The 17,957-nt window shown below is 41.8% G+C and overlaps 1 protein-coding gene and 1 pseudogene across 1 annotated transcript in view; one reads left to right on the top strand and one right to left on the bottom strand.

Annotated features, from left to right (window-relative positions):
- Positions 1-3,804, top strand: part of LOC137644739 (histone-lysine N-methyltransferase, H3 lysine-79 specific-like) — a 33,059-nt pseudogene extending 29,255 nt beyond the window's left edge.
- The window catches only part of LOC137645792 (mitochondrial amidoxime reducing component 2-like), a 331,716-nt gene that overhangs the window by 230,171 nt on the left and 83,588 nt on the right, over positions 1-17,957 (bottom strand). The window contains exon 2 of the mRNA XM_068378732.1: positions 9,896-10,032. Coding sequence (XP_068234833.1) covers positions 9,896-10,032 — 137 coding nt within the window. The remainder of the gene's footprint in view (positions 1-9,895; positions 10,033-17,957) is intronic.

The raw sequence follows: 17,957 nt of genomic DNA, 5'->3' as shown, positions 1-17,957 counted from the left end.
GATGCTACCTAGCTGTCCGAGGATTTACCTGGCGAGACATCAGTCTCTTACCAGCGAGTTTTACCCGATTTTCCGGCCCACCACGTGACACAATTGGTAGTAAGTCATTCAAATTACCCCTAATGAGTCAATATGGATAAATATCAACACAACATCGTGTTCAAGTAGAAAGAAATTTCTACCTCATACTTGGGATCGAACGCTAGCCCCTTCTAATGAAAGGCCAGGTCGAAACCAACCATGCCACGAGAAGCCATAAAAGAAATCGGAACCTGACGCTACCTAGCTGTCCGAGGATTTATCTGGCGAGACATCAGTCTCTTACCAGCAAGTTTTACCCGATTTCCCGGCCCACCACGTGACACAATTGGTAGTAATTCATTCAAATTACCCCTAATGAGTCAATATGGATAAATATCAACACAACATCGTGTTCAAATAGAAATAAATTTCTACCTCATACTCGCTGGTAAGAGACTGATGTCTCGCCAGGTAAATCCTCGGACAGCTAGGTAGCGTCAGGTTCCGATTTCTTTTATGGCCTCTCGTGGCATGGTTGGTTTCGACCTGGCCTTTCATTAGAAGGGGCTAGCGTTCGATCCCAAGTATGAGGTAGAAATTTATTTCTATTTGAACACGATGTTGTGTTGATATTTATCCATATTGACTCATTAGGGGTAATTTGAATGAATTACTACCAATTGTGTCACGTAGTGGGCCGGGAAACCGGGTAAAACTCGCTGGTAAGAGACGATGTCTCGCCAGGTAAATCCTCGGACAGCTAGGTAGCGTCAGGTTCCGATTTCCTTTATGGCCTCTCGTAGCATGGTTGGTTTCGACCTGGCCTTTCCTTAGAAGGGGCTAGCGTTCGATCCCAAGTATGAGGTAGAAATTTATTTCTATTTGAACACGATGTTGTGTTGATATTTATCCATATTGACTCATTAGGGGTAATTTCAATGAATTACTACCAATTGTGTCACGTGGTGGGCCGGGAAATCGGGTAGGCTAAAACTCGCTGGTAAGAGACTGATGTCTCGCCAGGTAAATCCTCGGACAGCTAGGTAGCGTCAGGTTCCAATTTCTTTTATGGCCTCTCGTGGCATGGTTGGTTTCGACCGGGCCTTTCATTAGAAGGGGCTAGCGTTCGATCCCAAGTATGAGGTAGAAATTTATTTCTATTTGAACACGATGTTGTGTTGATATATATATATATATATATATATATATATATATATATATATATATATATATATATATATATATATATATATATATATATATATATATATATATGTATATATATATATATATATATATATATATATATATATATATATATATATATATATATATATATATATATATATATATATATATATATATATATATATATATATATATATATAGTTTCACGGATGGAATAGTATTTTTAAAACATTGATTTTTCATAACCATTGCAGTATTATCAAATGGATGGAGTACTTCTCTGTGAGGCTCTCATCATCATACCTTATCACCATAGTTTGAAACCAAAAACAAATAACATAATTATCAATTAAAACATTAGATAATTGTCTTCTATAAACTAGAAATAAGACGAAATTAGTAATATAAATGTCGTTAAAAATTTTAGGATAAAATTGAAACTGAAAAACAAATGATCGATATAATAAATCGTAAGTAAAAACATAGTAGGCTTACACGAATCTGTGGCACACATTGGCATGACTCGAGTCATGCCAGTGCGCAAACTATTCGTAAACTGGCATGAAGTGTACGTAAACCCGTCGTGACTGTTTGGCATGTCGTGACGAGAATTTTGAAATGTTCAAAACTTAGGTCACGACAAATTTTCGCGACCGGGTCGTGAACTATGCACAAACTGTTCATAAACTCGTCGTGACCTCGTTGGGACGATGCAGGAGGATGCGTGCCAGTGCGTGGCAATGCGTGCCATGCCATAACTGACACGAACTGCCACGAATAGTTGACAACATGTTCACGAATAAAGTATGCGCGCGTCGCAGCATGGCCATGCCTTCCCATTCACATGGTCATGTGGACTTCACACATTGATGGCAAGAGCAGTTCACGACTAGTTTACGCACTTCACGAACAGTTTGAGCATGGCACAAGTAGTTCACGATCAGTTCACGAACAGTTCACGACTACTGCGCGACAGAGGCGCTCGCGTCGGTGTGGGGGTATATTTAGGGCTTCCTGGACACCGCTCGACATTTCAGAGATCGCCAGCGAAGAGACAACATGCCTAAAACAAAGCTGAGAAGAGGAAGGGGAAAACGGAGGTCAGAAGCCGACAGGCCCGAGGTAGAGACCGCTGAGAGAGATAATTCCCCTCAGTCATCTATATCAAGTCTCAATGTGATCCCTGAGACACAGCAGGATCCAATCGAAAGCCAGCGACAGCCATCCAATGAGGATGAGGATAACAGGAAGCAGAAGAAGCAGGTCCGGGTGTCTAAGAAAGAAATCCCTGAATACCACTGGACAGAAGAGGCCGAGTTTAGGTTGGCTGAGCTTGTGAAGGAAAACCCCCAGTTATATGACAAGAAGCAGAAGGAGTGGCTCAACGTGGCGGCCAAGAACAGCCGGTGGGACCGAGTCAGAGAGCAGCTGGTGCCTCTTGCCACTGGTGCCCAATGCAAGAAGCATTACGAGAACTTGAGAACCAGGGTGGGAAAGATTATGAAGAAGGAGAAGAGGAGTGGAGCTAGCCAGTCACGAAGGAGTTCCTGTGACGACCATATCATGGAGACCTGGAATTTCCTGATATAACACATCGTCCGGGGAGAGACAGTCCCCAGTGAGCAGTTTGCTGTCACAAAGTCAGCTGCAGTGACGATCAGCGACGATGACGATGATGAAGTGAGATCCATAGGTTCCCAGAGCCAAGCATCTACTAGCATCGGGAAGGGCAATGGCAAAGGGAAGCGGTTGAGGCCACTAACAACACAGACAGCCACCACAACCGCCGACACCTAGGTGACCCAGAGCGACCTCAGTAATGTAGTGAAACAGGTGAGAATCCCAATGTCTACATGCATATTGTATTCCAATTTCATCCATTGCTTTTGACATGGCATGTGCAATATGTTGCATTGAAATGCTGTACTAAATTGTTACAATGTTTGGGTTTCAGATCATCTCCAAGTAGATTCCTTGGCAGCCACCCACTCGTACACCGGCCAACACAAGATCATACACGATTTTGCGTGCCTACTGGAAGGCCACAGGCAGGCCATTCCTGAGGACTCCTGGCATGAATTCCAGATAGCCTGCCTCAACCTTATACACTGCTACAGGCAGCAGTGTAAGCTCTTCCAGCAGCCACATCAACAACCACTCATGACCTGGCAAGGCCCACAAAGGCAGCAACCTTGGCAGCTCCCTCAGCAGCAGCAGTTCTGACATCAACCTCAACCAGCCACCTTGCAGGCACCGCCAAAGCAGCAGCAGCAACAGCAGCAGCAGCCTCAGCAGCAACCTCCAGCCAGTCAGCCATCACCTCTAACCTGGATGCCGCCCCAGTCACCACAGTCTTCAGGCCAGTCCTCCTGGTACCGTACCACAGAGGGGCAACCAGGAATGCCACCTGCACCGTCAGCCACCCTTGTCCAGGCTCCTTCGCCAACACCTTCAGTACCGTCAGCCACCCTTGTCCAGGATCCTTCACCAACACCTTCAGTACCGTCAGCCACCCGTGTCCAGGCTCCTTCACCAACACCTTCAGTACCGTCAGCCACCCTTGTCCAGGCTCCTTCACCAACACCTTCAGTGTAGTCGCTGTCAGCCACCATCAAGACACCTGTGACACCACTCAGCTTCCCGGTCATGACCCCAGGGTCCGTCGACAGCAACCTAGAAGAGGGCATATCACCCTCAACCCTCTACACCTCCAAGGAACTCAACACACCACCAGTCCATCAGGGATACCCACGCAGCAGTACCAGAACCAGCAAGGACACTGACTGAGAGACTTTAAAAAGTGAGAGACTTTTTGGGAGTCAGAGCCATTAAGACGCTTCCAAATATTTTACAAATAGTTGGACTGTGATACTTGTACATATTTGTTGTTTTTATGTTAATAAATTGTTTTCTTATTTCAAAACACTTGTTTTTCTCTTCAACCTTAAAATAAAATGAAAGAAAAACGTAAACAAAACAAAACATAAAAAACAAACGAAAAAGAGACGAAAAAGAAACCAAAAAATAAAGGGCAGCAAAAAACAAACGAAAAATTAACGTTTCTTTTATTTCAAAAATGGAACAAATGTGGATGCAGCTCATGGAGCTACTACCATTCTTTCTTGACAAGGGACAGCACCAGCAGGGGACATGTAGTAATGTGACAGGTAGTCTCGCTGATCCTTTGCCTCCCTCTGGGTATGATGGCCAGTTAGAGGCAGCAGCCCCTGCAGGTGTCGGTCAGTCCTCCATCCACCAGGGATCAGATCATGTGTGTCCGGATCTTCGCGGTCCACTACTGAAATTGCATGTGGGTACCTCATGAGGATGAGGTTGTGCAGGACACAGGCACACATGGTTATCAGGTTGATGGTGTCGGGGTGCTGATGCATCGTCGTCAAGAAGAAACGGAACCTTTGACACAAAATTCCAAAGGCTGTATATGTGTTCTCATAGGACCTGTGACCGATGGGAGAATGGTTTCATCATATATGTTTGGAGAGCAAAGGAGTCATCCCCTATGAAGTGATAGGGCACTGGCTGGTCATCATTAGGGAGTGGTTCTAGTTGAGGCACTCCAGCTCTGTTCTCTTCTACAGCATCCTACAGGGAACAGTTACTCCTTGTTCCTCCATCCGACACACCACCCTCTGCCCCAACATCCACATAGAGGAACTTGTAAGTAGCATCTGCCACTGCCATCAGTACAATGCTGTGAAAGCCCTTGTAGTTGTAGTAGTAAGAGCCAGCATTGGGTGGCTTCTTTATGGCGATGTGCATACCGTCCACAGCCCCCAAACAGTTGTGGTAATTCCATCTGGAGCTGAACCTGGCAGCAACTTCCTTCCACTTCTCTTCAGTTTTGGGGCAGCACAGCACTTCGTCCTTGTAGACCGCGATGATGGCTTTACACACCTTGAGTCCAACTTGAAGGGGTTCCCTCATTAAGGTGGACTGCTTCTGGAGGCGAGGGGTTAACTTCTCAACCATCTCTTGGAACTGGTCAGCTGTGATTCTGAGGTAATTTTTGTAGCCCCTTTGATCTTCCTTGTGGAGTTCAGTCAGTAGACTGTCTTACTGTCCAAACTCGTGCCTTCTGGTAAACCATTCCCTAACTCACATTTTCCTTTGTGTACTTCTTCGAGGTGGGGTTGCCTTTTCTTGCTCTTCTACCTCTTCCAGCCTTTTCTGCTGCTCTTCAACAATGGCTCCAGCAGCTGCCAGGTATAGGCATCTTTTCTTCTCTGTAATGATTGTGTCTCTGACATTAAGCATGTTATCTCTTCCAAAGCCAATCCAAAACTGACCAGGGGTTAGAGAGGCCCTGTTTTTATATGGCATGGTCAAGTCGGCACGACACCGTCCGAATTGCGCAAACTTATCGTGCCAATGCGGGAAGCGTGCAAACTATGCACAAACTATGCGCAAACTATGCATGAACTTGTTGTGCCAGTTCGTGTCAATGTGGACACTGATGGGCACGCATTCGTAAACTATTTGTGAACTATTTGTGAACTCGTTGTGACCTCATCGTGAACTATGCGTGATCTAGCTATGAACAGTGTGGGCGCCTCCCAGTTCGTCCCCCAAAATGGCACGAGTTGCCACGACAAATTCGTGGCCAGAAGTCGTGCAAGTGTCAGCCTGGTATTAGAAAACTGATAGCCCTAACTTGATCGATATTGGGAATGAGTTTAGAGCTAAGAATCAACATCGTTAGTATTATTTTGGTAATTTAAAAAATTAGGCCTACCGGCATTCTATGATAGCTACCGAGTACAAATTGTAATTGGTCACATAAAAATCATCCAAAAAAATATGATTTTGTGGTTGCTGTCAGATGCCAGGAAATCGCATCTTAAGGAGGTTCCTTGTCAAAAAAAAATTTGGGAGAGGACCCCAGACCCCCATTGTCAGTAATTTGTCAAAATTTAGCCTCCCCACTCAGAAAGATGCTCCTAAAGCCCCGATCAGCAATTTCTGCCTATGCCCCACAGTTGCTTTTGTAATTGGACATGATTCCTTCATCACTCCTTGTTAGACACAGTACCCATGTATGGGATCGTGCACTCCAGTGCTTTCACCATTGCAAGATCCAGACGAAGGTCATGGACATATAAGTAGTTCACTTGCAAAGCATGGCCTGAAAGCCACACAGATTCCTTTTGTATACTTTTTGGCCAGGTTGCAGACGTACACAGAAGCTATCTTCATCGGTGGGTCGGTCACTAGTAATTTTCTAGCATGTGCCCTTCCTTCTAGGATCGATCACCAATGATCTAGGAGGACTAAGAAAACTGACACTGGGTGGCTCTCCAGACAGTTACTTTGTCTGTGAGAGACTTCAAAACTTTTCTGCCATCCCACTTTACTTGCTACAATATAAATTTTGCACTACCAATAATAATAGTCCATTTGGAGTGAAGAGCAACTGGTGCAGGCAAATTTTATTTTCACCGAAAGGAGTCTTCACTGGTAAGAATGAATGACCTGACACAAAATATGTCGTATCAACTCGAGAGTCTACCACTGTATACCTCACTTAATGCCATTGAAAAATTGCCATGTTCTTATTCTGACTACTGCAGTTACCTCTAAAAATAGTGAGAATGACAAAGTTAGCCATCTAGATCACTGCTAGGTATTTTCATGTCCAACCAGTGCAACACAAAATTTGCAATCTCATCAGATCCACGGGTAGTCACAATCTCTGGCCAAAAGTACATTTGGCTTTTGTATAATTTTACATTATGTATGCAGAAGTTATAACACCATAATTTTCTCAGATAATATACTGTACATGACCAGTGGGGATGTGTGGACATGGTAGAGTCTGTTGCAGGTCAATTGCAATAATGCATCGGCTGTTGTCAGTGTAATGCTACATCTTTCTGAGGTATTCTCAGGGACTGTTTGTCTTGTCCTGGGGTATCTGTCATTCTTTTTCAAGTGCAGTGGTGTCCTTCCCTAGTTCATGGACCTTAGCCTAGCCTTGTTGTACATTACACAGGTGCCTTTCATTGGGAGTTCTGTGATGGTATGAAAGCCCTAGGTGAAGACATGAGTACAAAGACTTTCCTTCACAATCCTTTCACTTTGTTATTTGTCTTCCATCCATTTATTGTACTTTTGATACAATTCCCTAATGGTTGTTGATTCATCCATATATTGTCTACATGGGGCATTTTTTTTTACTAGTGACTGATGGTCACTAGAATGCTTTGAATACGTTCACACATACGATTTCGACAGCTCTTGACCATTTTGCTCCAAGTTGCACAATAGCCACATTTATCCGGAGTTGGTGTTCCATTACCAGAACCTATTCTAGCCAAAATGTAATCCAGTTTCTTCTCACTGATGTCATGAATACCATGGAAATCCTTCCTGCACAAAGTATACACAAAACCAATATCTTTGATGCATACATAGTTACATTTCCTCTGGTTCACTTCATTGGTAGTTCATTTGCACTTAATGGGAACTTACAACACACGACTAAACATGTACAAATTTTGAAGATAGTAATCTCCTAATCCATATAACCTACCAAAAATACACTTCATAACATTCCCAATGCACTTCTCAAAACAACTACCATCATATCTGGCACCAATCTAGCAATTATGCACTATACATTTGCTTTTTTCACTTACATACTACTCAACCCTATTGAACTTTGCTTTTGCAATATTTCTTGGCCAGTCTGCAGGATTATGAACTCTCCTTCTTTATTTCTTAGAAACACCAGCTTCTTCATCAGCATCCCATTCAACATTTTGTTCATTGCCAACATCACTAACATTACCATCAGCCACTTCATTAACATCAAGACTTGGATCCTCAACATTTTCATCTTCAGAATATTCATCCTCACTAGAATCACTAAAAATACCAGCTGCCCAACCAGAATCTTTGTTTCCGTAAAATGGTGAAACATTGTGTTGATTTATGAAAACCTGAAAGTCCTAGACTTTCTCACAATGTTCATCATGTGCAAAATTACTGGTGGATATCTTAACGTTGTTGCAGTATTTGCTAACACACTGCAGAAGAGGTATTCAAGGTAAACAGGACAAGAAAATATTCACAATGCAAAAGTCAATAGGACGACAAACCATGGCTACAAAAAAGTTGCTGATCGGTTGGGAGATTCTATGAGGTACTGTACTTGTATATATGGCCACTGGGAGACGAGAAGAAGCAAAAGGACTAAAGTGTCGATTCCCTCCTGATTCGAATCATGTCCGGCAAACAATCCTCAGCACTAGAGAACAAGAGTGTTACTGTGTATCATTCCTTTAGTAAATAGCTGTGAGTGTTGTTGAGTGTTTGGTCCATTCAGTGCTTGAAAGAGCAGAAAGAGTGACTAGTTCAGTTCAATCCACAGCAAGCGAGCGACCTGAACACATTGAAGCATCTCAGCTTGGTCGACAGAAAGCAAAAATATTGAACCAGTACCGAGCGGTAGTATCTTCTTTTCCAAGCAGAAAGTGAGGAAGAGTTCTCAAGTTCCTAGATCACCTTGTAAACAGTATAGGTGATTGGTTTCATACACCAACCCCCATCTTAGATCTGTACAGCTGCATGAGCTGCCATACTGAACCCACAGGTCAATGCACTGATCTGCAAGAGATTGAGTACCGGATGGGGACCCTCTTCTTCTCTCGACATAGAACAAAAGGACTATATTTTTCCCTTTACCAACCATTCTTCCTTGCTGGCACAGAGAAGTCATGGTTTTCACAACTGATAATGACTGCAATGTGAAGGAGGAGAAAACTTCAAGACCTTCCTCTGCAGTAAAGCAAACCATTACACCGAGTTTTTTTCTCTTCAGGGGAGTACTGACAACAGCCACTTCCACTACACAGGGGTCACCACCAAGGGGAATACTCTTGACACCAGATGTGCATGGCAAACAAGTACTGTAAATGTACATTATCAGGCACATGGATATGGGCAACACTTAATCAAAATAAAAAACTCCCTCTTGAGAAAGGGACACCACCACATCGCAAGATGAGTTAGGATCATAGATTTCATCGTCAGAGTGAGAACACCTCTCTCAATGGGAACTCTGTTCACTCATCCCTTCACTAAAGGTACACACCACATGGGGATTCAAATGGTTAGTATTATCATAGGGAGAAAATCTGTTTTACCACATGCTGATTTTTCAGTGAGCTTCAGCTGTTGAGTGAAAGTGCTAAAAAAATTATCACAAATGCAAGAAAGCAAAGATTCAATAGTCAAAACAAAACAGCTACATGCAGCCGTAGACAAAAGTGGCTAGTCTGTGACTGCCAGGTGGGCGGAGCTTCACCCTCACACCAATTGTCGTTAACCACCTACCTAGCTGACCATTAAACGGTCCATAACTTAAGGATGAAAGGTTTGTATGTGCATAGGAACAAATATCATTATGCTGACTATTGAAATAAGGAGACTATAAAAATAAAAGCACTAAACATAATAATCTCTCTGCTAAGATTTAAAACTGTAGACTAAAGCCATTAATTCCAGCACATTAGACAAGGACTCAATTATAAGGAGGACTTCTGTCATAGTTAAGCTGTTCCAGTTGTTTTACATACACAGCCAGCAATCATACAACTGTGTTGTTCCACTGTCAAGAATAAGTAAAATTAAGGATTTGCATAGTGACTGGCAAACAGCTTCTTACTTAAACTGGGGTTTCATTGGAAGTTGTTGACGACTCTTCTTGCGTCCCATCCAATAAATATACGCTGATAGGGCAACAATGCCAGCAACAAATACTGTAAAGATAGTAGACTTCTGATCAACAGTTTGCTGTAGAAACTGGAAAGAAAGATAAGAAAATAAAAGTATAAAATATCAAAAGTTCCCAAAAAAATTACATCTAAAAATCCAAACATTTACTTTGCATAAACATTAAACAGTTGGGCTTCTGCCTGATTATGGACTAACCCCAGGACTGAGCTACAAATATTTGATACTAAATGATAACTTCCAGCAATACGGGAGTAAGCCTAGTCCTACTAAGAAGAACAGTGTGTTTGCTTAAAAGAAAATGTTTGACAACCTGGTCAATATCAAGATTAAGATTGAATTTCTTAATATTACTTTTACTTCCACCACATTTTAGGCATTCTGATTGTCTGAATTGGCTGAAGCTGCTAGTAAAAAAATATGCATGTACTTATAAATTACATAAGTGTTTTCTTCATACCAGTTAAGTTTCACGAGTTTCATTTGGTTATGTTTGGAATACTGTGTTACTCTCCTATATATGGAGTTTCATCTTTTGCCTACTTCTTCAAGCGAGTTGAATTAAACGCACTTTTTTCCTATCAATGACCTTCCCTCAAAATCTCGCCATCTTCTCTCTACTGGATGGTTACTTATCTTTTCTGTAAGTACTATTCCCTTACTATTCCACTGAGCTCCAAAATAGATGTCCTCCTCATATGAAGTGACATTGTAACATCCGTCAGATTCTCTTTCCGCATTATTTTGTAGAAGTCGATAACATTAAGACCTAAGTCTGCACACCTATGTGATTTTTCTCTCTACAGACAAGCTTTGGTAAGCATCTACTTTAGTTCAATTTTACTTTGGTTGTCATCTATAAAGAAATTTTTTTTTAAATGTATCCAAATACATATGATATTGATAACATTAATCAATAAACAAAAAAAAAATCATGTTTCAATTAAGCAAAGAAGTGATCTGGCTCAATGACTTAATCCAGTTTAGCTGAAGTTCTTAATAGAAAGACAAAAAATTACCATGCAGGAAGTTTTCTTGATTAGGTTTGGTCAGCTACAATGTACAGTATTGTATATTTAATAAAACCATGGTGTTGTTGCTGATATCTGTAAAGATGTCTGCTAAATGCATCTAATCTGTATTGTAGAGTACAGCAAATATTGCCAAATGGTTTCAGCCTTTTGAGCTCGAGGAATCATAATCCCAATAACGTGGAATTACTTTGTGTCACAATAACACACAGAAAAAAAAAATTATCTGCCATAAACTTGTATGCAAATAGCATAATCCAATGTTTTATCGGAGTAAAGTACCAACAGTGTTGTAATGCATGTACAGTACTGTATTATGATTTATCAATGTTTGATTTCTTATATTTCCCTTGATTATTGTCCTTCGAAGCAGAAAATGGCTTATTTATGTGGAGAAATATATTTTGATTTTCTATTAAAATGTTGAGTGGGAACTTGTTCTGGGAATGTCTCCCTATACCATGTAAGCAAAGATCAGCAAGGGGAGGAAAAGGAGCTCTATCACTCAAGGCACAAACCCCCTGTTAACTTTGATGATTTAGTTCACAATCCTTCACTCTCAATGAAAAAAAAAAAAAAAAAAAAAGAATTGTACTCTGTCCAGAGGCCTGAAAACTCCACACGTTAAATAAAAATAATTTGATGGCCTGCTTTAGCTTTCTCAGGTCTAAAGCTACCCCCCTCTTAGGCTCTGTTTCGGCTCTGTCCCAGGGACTCCAGTGAGATGCTGGAGAGGAATTTTACTTATAAAATTATTGAGACAATGGTAATGGAGGGAGCAGTGATGTAGTGTAGTAGGGTTAAAGGTAAAGATGAGCATCTTTACCTTCGAAGCATAGAATAAATACTAAGTCACTCGCCAACACACTATAACTCTTAAGTTATTTAGACTTACTCCTTTCAATATATCGAGTATACTGTCCCAAGATTAAATATTCATGTAAGACATAAAAATACGAAGAGGTGTAATCAACCTAGTCTAGTTATTTGATTACACAAAACTTACATGGTTAAAACTGACATCTTGACAGTAGAAAAAAGACAGTGAAACAAGCACAAAATTATATAAAAGAAATTCAAAATATGCATGACTCGAGGTCTGTTACAATAGAAAATTTTCTTCTCTCAAGGGGTTAACTATTGCACTGTAATTATTCAGTGGCTACTTTCCTCTTGGAAAGGGTATAAGAGACTCTTTAGCTATGGTAAGCAGCTCTTCTAGAAGGACACTTCACAATCAAACCATTATTCTCTTGTTTTGGGTAGTGCCATAGCCTCTGTACTATGGTCTTCCACTGTTTTGGGTTAGAGTTCTCTTGCTTGAGGGTACACTCGGACACACTATTCTATTTTATTTTTCTTCCTCTTGTTTTGTTAAAGTTTTTCTAGTTTATTTAGGAAATATTTATTTTAATGTTGTTACTGTTCTTAAAATATTCTATTTTTCTTTGTTTCCTTTCCTCATTGGGCTACTTTCCCTGTTGAAGCCCCCTGGGGTTATGCATCCTGCTTTTCCAACTAGGGTTGTAGCTTAGCTAGTAATAATAATAATAATAATAATAATAATAATAATAATAATAATAATAATAATAATAATAATAATAATAGGATTGCAATGGGGTTGGACACGTGGTCTAACCCAAGAAATATGTAAAAGCCAGTTACTTAAATCAGATTAAAATGAAAAACTAACCTAATCTAAAAAAGGGGAAAACCAAGTGGCCACATGCTTTACCTGCACTCCTTACAGTAATGCTGCAAAAGCCCTCTGTCTTCGCAAACGATTAGATAGTTTGCACCTTTCGCCCTCTAGCCCACCCCTTGGTTTTCTCGCTTCTTGGCTGACCGGGTATCGCTGGCATAGTTCCAAGGATCGTCTTCTTCCCTCTCTCCAGCCGACAGGAAACTAAAACTCCTAAGTCCTCTGTTTGGTGAGAGTCGGATGGGATAAGCCAGAGCAGTTCAGATTGCCCGTCAGGTCAGGAAGGTGGTACGTGAATGAATGGGTCGATTCTCAGGTTCCGCTTCCGAACAGGAGAGGGCCGTTGGGCGTAGGATAATACAGTTGAGGTACCATATAGGGACTTTCGGGCAGACCAATGTATTGTTGTAGGAGTGAGTAAAATACGAACAGAAATCTTGCAGCTCTAAGGGAATCTACATACATAGTAATCCTACCTATTCTGGCTTACTAAAAATTAATCATTTAAAAAAGTAAGTAGCAAAAGGTTGGTGCGATGGGCATACATCTTAAAATTAATCAGACCTAAATAGGTAATGAGATAAAAGCTGCTCATAAGTCGGCAGTATTAAAATTATATTTGAAACCAGTGTAATAATTTATCTCAACACACATTATTCAAAGAAGGAACCAACGCTGCTACACAGGCGTAAGGCTTTTGTTGCATTTCTACGCTGTGACATGACGAACATAACGTACGGTATTGTCAACGAGTTCACTTTATTTAAAGTAGTTCTCCCAATATTTCGGTAAAGAAAACGCAAAGTGTGGGAGCGAAAGTTTTAGGGGTAACTACAATATTAAAATTGAGACTAAATACAAGAGAAAAGAAAGTGAAGAAAAATTCTTCATAATTTAAATGCATTTATAAATACAAATTACATAGCGGTATTTAAATACCAGTTCAAGTGTTTGTACAGTGAATATACTTCATGTTATTCTTACTTAAAAAATATAAAAAAAATAACATTTCCTAGAATAAAAAACCATACTATTTTGTAATAATATACTGGTATGACTTGTATATGCAAGATAATTCTATAAACCTAAACTGGATATCAATACTAAAATCAATTATTTTCAAATTTTCCTTAGAATCATATGCTTTTAACTTAAAACCATCAGCTTCAAATCCTCCTAAATATGAAAATTAAGAAACATGTCTCTTCATCTTTCCCCTTCCCCCATAATAAGTACTTCAGCAAGACTGGCAATAAGCACATATGTTAGACAAAATAATTAGCAAATATCATGCTCATTTTCACGAATCTTGCCTTTAAATCATAGGTTGTTCCGACACTCATTGCAAACCCTTTCACTCTTTATATGGAATATACTTTTGGAAAAGCTGGAAACTACTCATATGACTTTTAGCGAGGTGTAACTACCCATCACTAGTTGACTTTTGGAAAAGCTGGAAACTACTCATATGACTTTTAGTGAGGTGTAACTACCCATCACTAGTTAACTCCTGTAGTTCATTTGAGGCAACATGCCAGTAACCTCACGGGCCACAATAACAGTTGATTTGGATCATCAGTTACAGAACAAAGACTCATAATCCGGAAGGAAGCGAATCTAGGATCCACTAAGCCAGATTTTCAGTCTTAGTGACAAACTCTGGGACGATGCTGAATGCTACCTGTCCCTATCCCCTTGAATGGGCACTGTCGTAAGAATGCACTCGCCGACACTCTTTGAATAGGCGAGAGTGATAGGAGACCATCTGAAGTGTCAAGTCTTAATCTGATGATCAACACAGCAATTCATACGACCCACCTTTCAATGATCGTAGTACACGAACTACATTCCAGGGAGGTCTAACTTCCAGCTGAGGAGAGGTACTCTTGAAACTCTATATCAGGAGCAACAATTCTGTCGAAGAGGAAATGTTAACTCTGTTTAGTCTAAACTCAAGTCTCAAGGCTGAGCAGTAACCTTTTACCGTAGAGACTGAGCGGAGTTTATCCTCCTGAAGGTATAACAAAACCTCTGCTATCACTGGGATGGTGGCATCAAGAAGAGTGATATCCATTCTACGACACCAACCCCAAAAGATTGCTTACTTCGCCTGGTAGATGGTGGAGGATTACTCACAGAGGCTCCTGGAGATTCTTTTTGCAACTACATATGAAAAGCCACTCTTCAAGAGGAGGTGCTAGATAACCACCAGGCATGAAGTTGTAGCGATGCTACAACTTTGTGGTATATCTTTACTTGTGGTTGTCTGAGTAGATTGGGAAGTGGAGAGAGCTCCCTCAGCACGTATGTGAGTAAATATAAAAAGCCCAAAAACCATTCTGCATGTTGCTACATCAGAGCTATGAAGGTCATTGATAGGTCTTTGGATGCCCTCACCTTGTTCAGTAGCCTCCTAACTAGGCAGATGGGGTTAAAGTATAGACATTTAGATTGACCCACTGGTGTTGGAAAGCATCTTGCCAAAGTGCTTAGGGATATGGTACTAGGGAGCAGTATGCCGGAAGTTTCCTGTTGAGAGACGTCACAAACAGGTCTACTGTTGGCGAACGCCACAAAGTCAAGAATTTGTTGGCTATCTGACGATTCAAAGACCACTCAAAGCTGACTGTCTGAGTCGACCTGCTTGGATTGTCTGCCAGAACGTTTCTTTCATCCAGGATGATAGGGGATGATAGGACTACCGAGTTGCCTTCCGTCCCTTTGAGTATTTCTAGAGCTAAAATGCAAAGGTGCTGTGAAAAGGTACCTCCTTGTTTGTTTATGTATACTTCTACCGTGGTGTTGCTGCTCATCATCACCACGAAGTGTCCTGGAAGAAGCTATTGGAAACTTCTTAAGGCCCAGGAAGACTGACCTCATTTCCAGGAGGTTTATGCGGCAATGTCGCTTGCACTCAGACAACAGACCGGAGGCCATGTGCTGCAATATGAGCCCCTCACCCTTCTTTTGATGCGTCTGTGAAGAGCATCAATTCCGGGGGAGGAGAGAGAAGATCTACTCCTCTGAGGAGGTTGGTATCTGATGCCCACCACCTCAGTTTTCTATTTTGCTCGGGCCCCATTGAAACCAGAAGGTTCGGGGAGTCGTGCTGAGACTAAAGGGTTTTAGCTGCTACTGGAGAGAGAGAGCTGATGCAAACTTGGTCATTGGTCACTAGAAGCTCCATGGAGGTCAGGTGGCCTAACAAGTGAAGCCACCAATGGGCTAGTAGAGAGTCTTGCAACAGAAACGGGCACACTACCCACTTAAGTCTCTCTACAGGTATTCTGCTTTTGGACAGAAAGATTTTGCCTACAGTGTTTATGTGCCTCCCAAGGTATACCAGTTTTTTTCAATGGTTACAGAAAGAACATCTCGTGATTTATCATAATCCCCAGATTGTGACAAAACTCGAGAAGCCTGTCTTGGTGCCAGAGAAGAGTCGTTAGCGAGTCTGCTACAATTAGACAATCGTCTAGATACCTCAATAGACAAATACCGTTAGTGTGTGCCCAAATTGACACTAAGGAGAAAACCCTTGAAGAACATCTGAGGGGATGTGGACGGGCCGAAACACAGCACCTTGAACTGGTATAACTAATCATTCATGATGACTCTTAGGTACTTACTTGAGGATGGAAGGATTGGGTTCTAGAAGCAGTAACTTAAAGATCCAGTGTTATCATGAAGTCCTGGGGTCTTACAGCCTGCCTGACCATGTCTTCCCTCCCCATCTTGAGCAGAGTTTACTGGACAAACTTGTTCAGAGGAGAGGTCGGTGACTGGTCACCAGCCTCCAGAAGCTTTCTCTACAAGAAAGAGTCAGCTGCAGAAGCCTGCAGACCTGTCTAAGAATTCTTGGAGAGCACTTTAGTATGGTCTGGAGTTCAGTCTGAAGGGCCTGTTTTGTGTAGGAACGTGACGCTACTGGATGACAAGACAAAGGAGGGAGAAAGAGAATGAACTGGATGTATCTTGCTCAGAGGATGGAGATTGCCACCTACTCTGTAGGCATCCTCCCACCTGTGGACAGGCAGGAGGAATGCCCCCTCTAGCGGGAATGTCCACATCCCTCCTTTGCCGCGTGCTGCTTTAGCAGAAAAGGGCTTCTTGTTGGTCTGTCTATGTGCATTAACACACTTCTTGTGGCCCTGACGTTTAACTGGCAATGGTTTCTGTGCTGGTAGTGCTGAGGAGTAAAGGCGAGATGTCATTGCCCTGTGACAAATACCAGCAATCAGCAACTGCATTGATATCTTCCATAATGAAAAGGGAAGGACCCTCTATCGATGTATGGCACAACATGAGCACTTCTCTCTTCTACAAAGGCCTTTGTAATCATGACAGATTTACTTTGTTTCAAAACCCTGTTGGACCACTGGTTGACCATGTGCTGTGACAGGAACACAACTGTCCTGATACCAGAGAGGAAAAAGGTGAACATTGCCTCTCTAGTGTACTCGGAGAAATCCTTGCTGTGGAAGTCATTTGCAATTGAGCCCAATCAGAAGTTCAACCATGAAGCAGCTTGCATCAAAATCTTTGTAATCTGCTCCATGTTCATAGCATCCGTTGTCAAGAACATCACCGGTAGTGCTGCCAGTTTATCTAGAATCATATTCTGCATCAGAGACAGGACTGCTGGGTCTACCGGCAGAGGGGATGGGAAGTCGTCCACGATCTTGTAATAGCTCCTTTGCCGTATATACAGTGGAGGAGACAACTGAGATGAGCTTCTCACTAGAAGGGACTGGGAACCTCCTGCAATTTGTGCATAAGCCCTCTTCTTGGTACCCTTAACCCTCTAGATCAGGGCAATGCTGCACTAGTCCTGGTGGGTCTAAGAGTGTCATAGATGAGGTCTAGGACACTATCCTTTCTTTCTGGTGGGGGTACACACATTGGGTCTCCAAAGGAATCAATAGTCCCTATGCAAGAATGAACTTGCCCAAAAGTGTGGTCTGATTCTTTTTGGTTCAAGACCAAGATCTTAGGACTGGCAGACTTAAGCAGCATATCTTCAACATTTGAGCCGTCGTTGAGGGGCCCACGGTGGCTATCTGTCGTCACCAGCATAACTAGCAGGAGCTTGGGACCTCGGAGAAAGACTTCATTCCGCCGGTCTTTCTGAGGCTGGAACCAAACTGAGAATGCCTTTCCGTTGATCCATGAGTTCAGCTTTTGAAGCCCAGTTCTTAGGGAGGGTGTTAGTATCCTTCCTCTCTCACAGTCGAGATGTAAACCCAGTGAGGAGAGAAGAT

This window comes from Palaemon carinicauda, chromosome 8, assembly GCF_036898095.1.
Source record: "Palaemon carinicauda isolate YSFRI2023 chromosome 8, ASM3689809v2, whole genome shotgun sequence".
NCBI lineage: Eukaryota > Metazoa > Arthropoda > Malacostraca > Decapoda > Palaemonidae > Palaemon > Palaemon carinicauda.
Note: the sequence above shows the minus strand (reverse complement) of the source record. Positions and strands in the feature narration are given on the sequence as shown.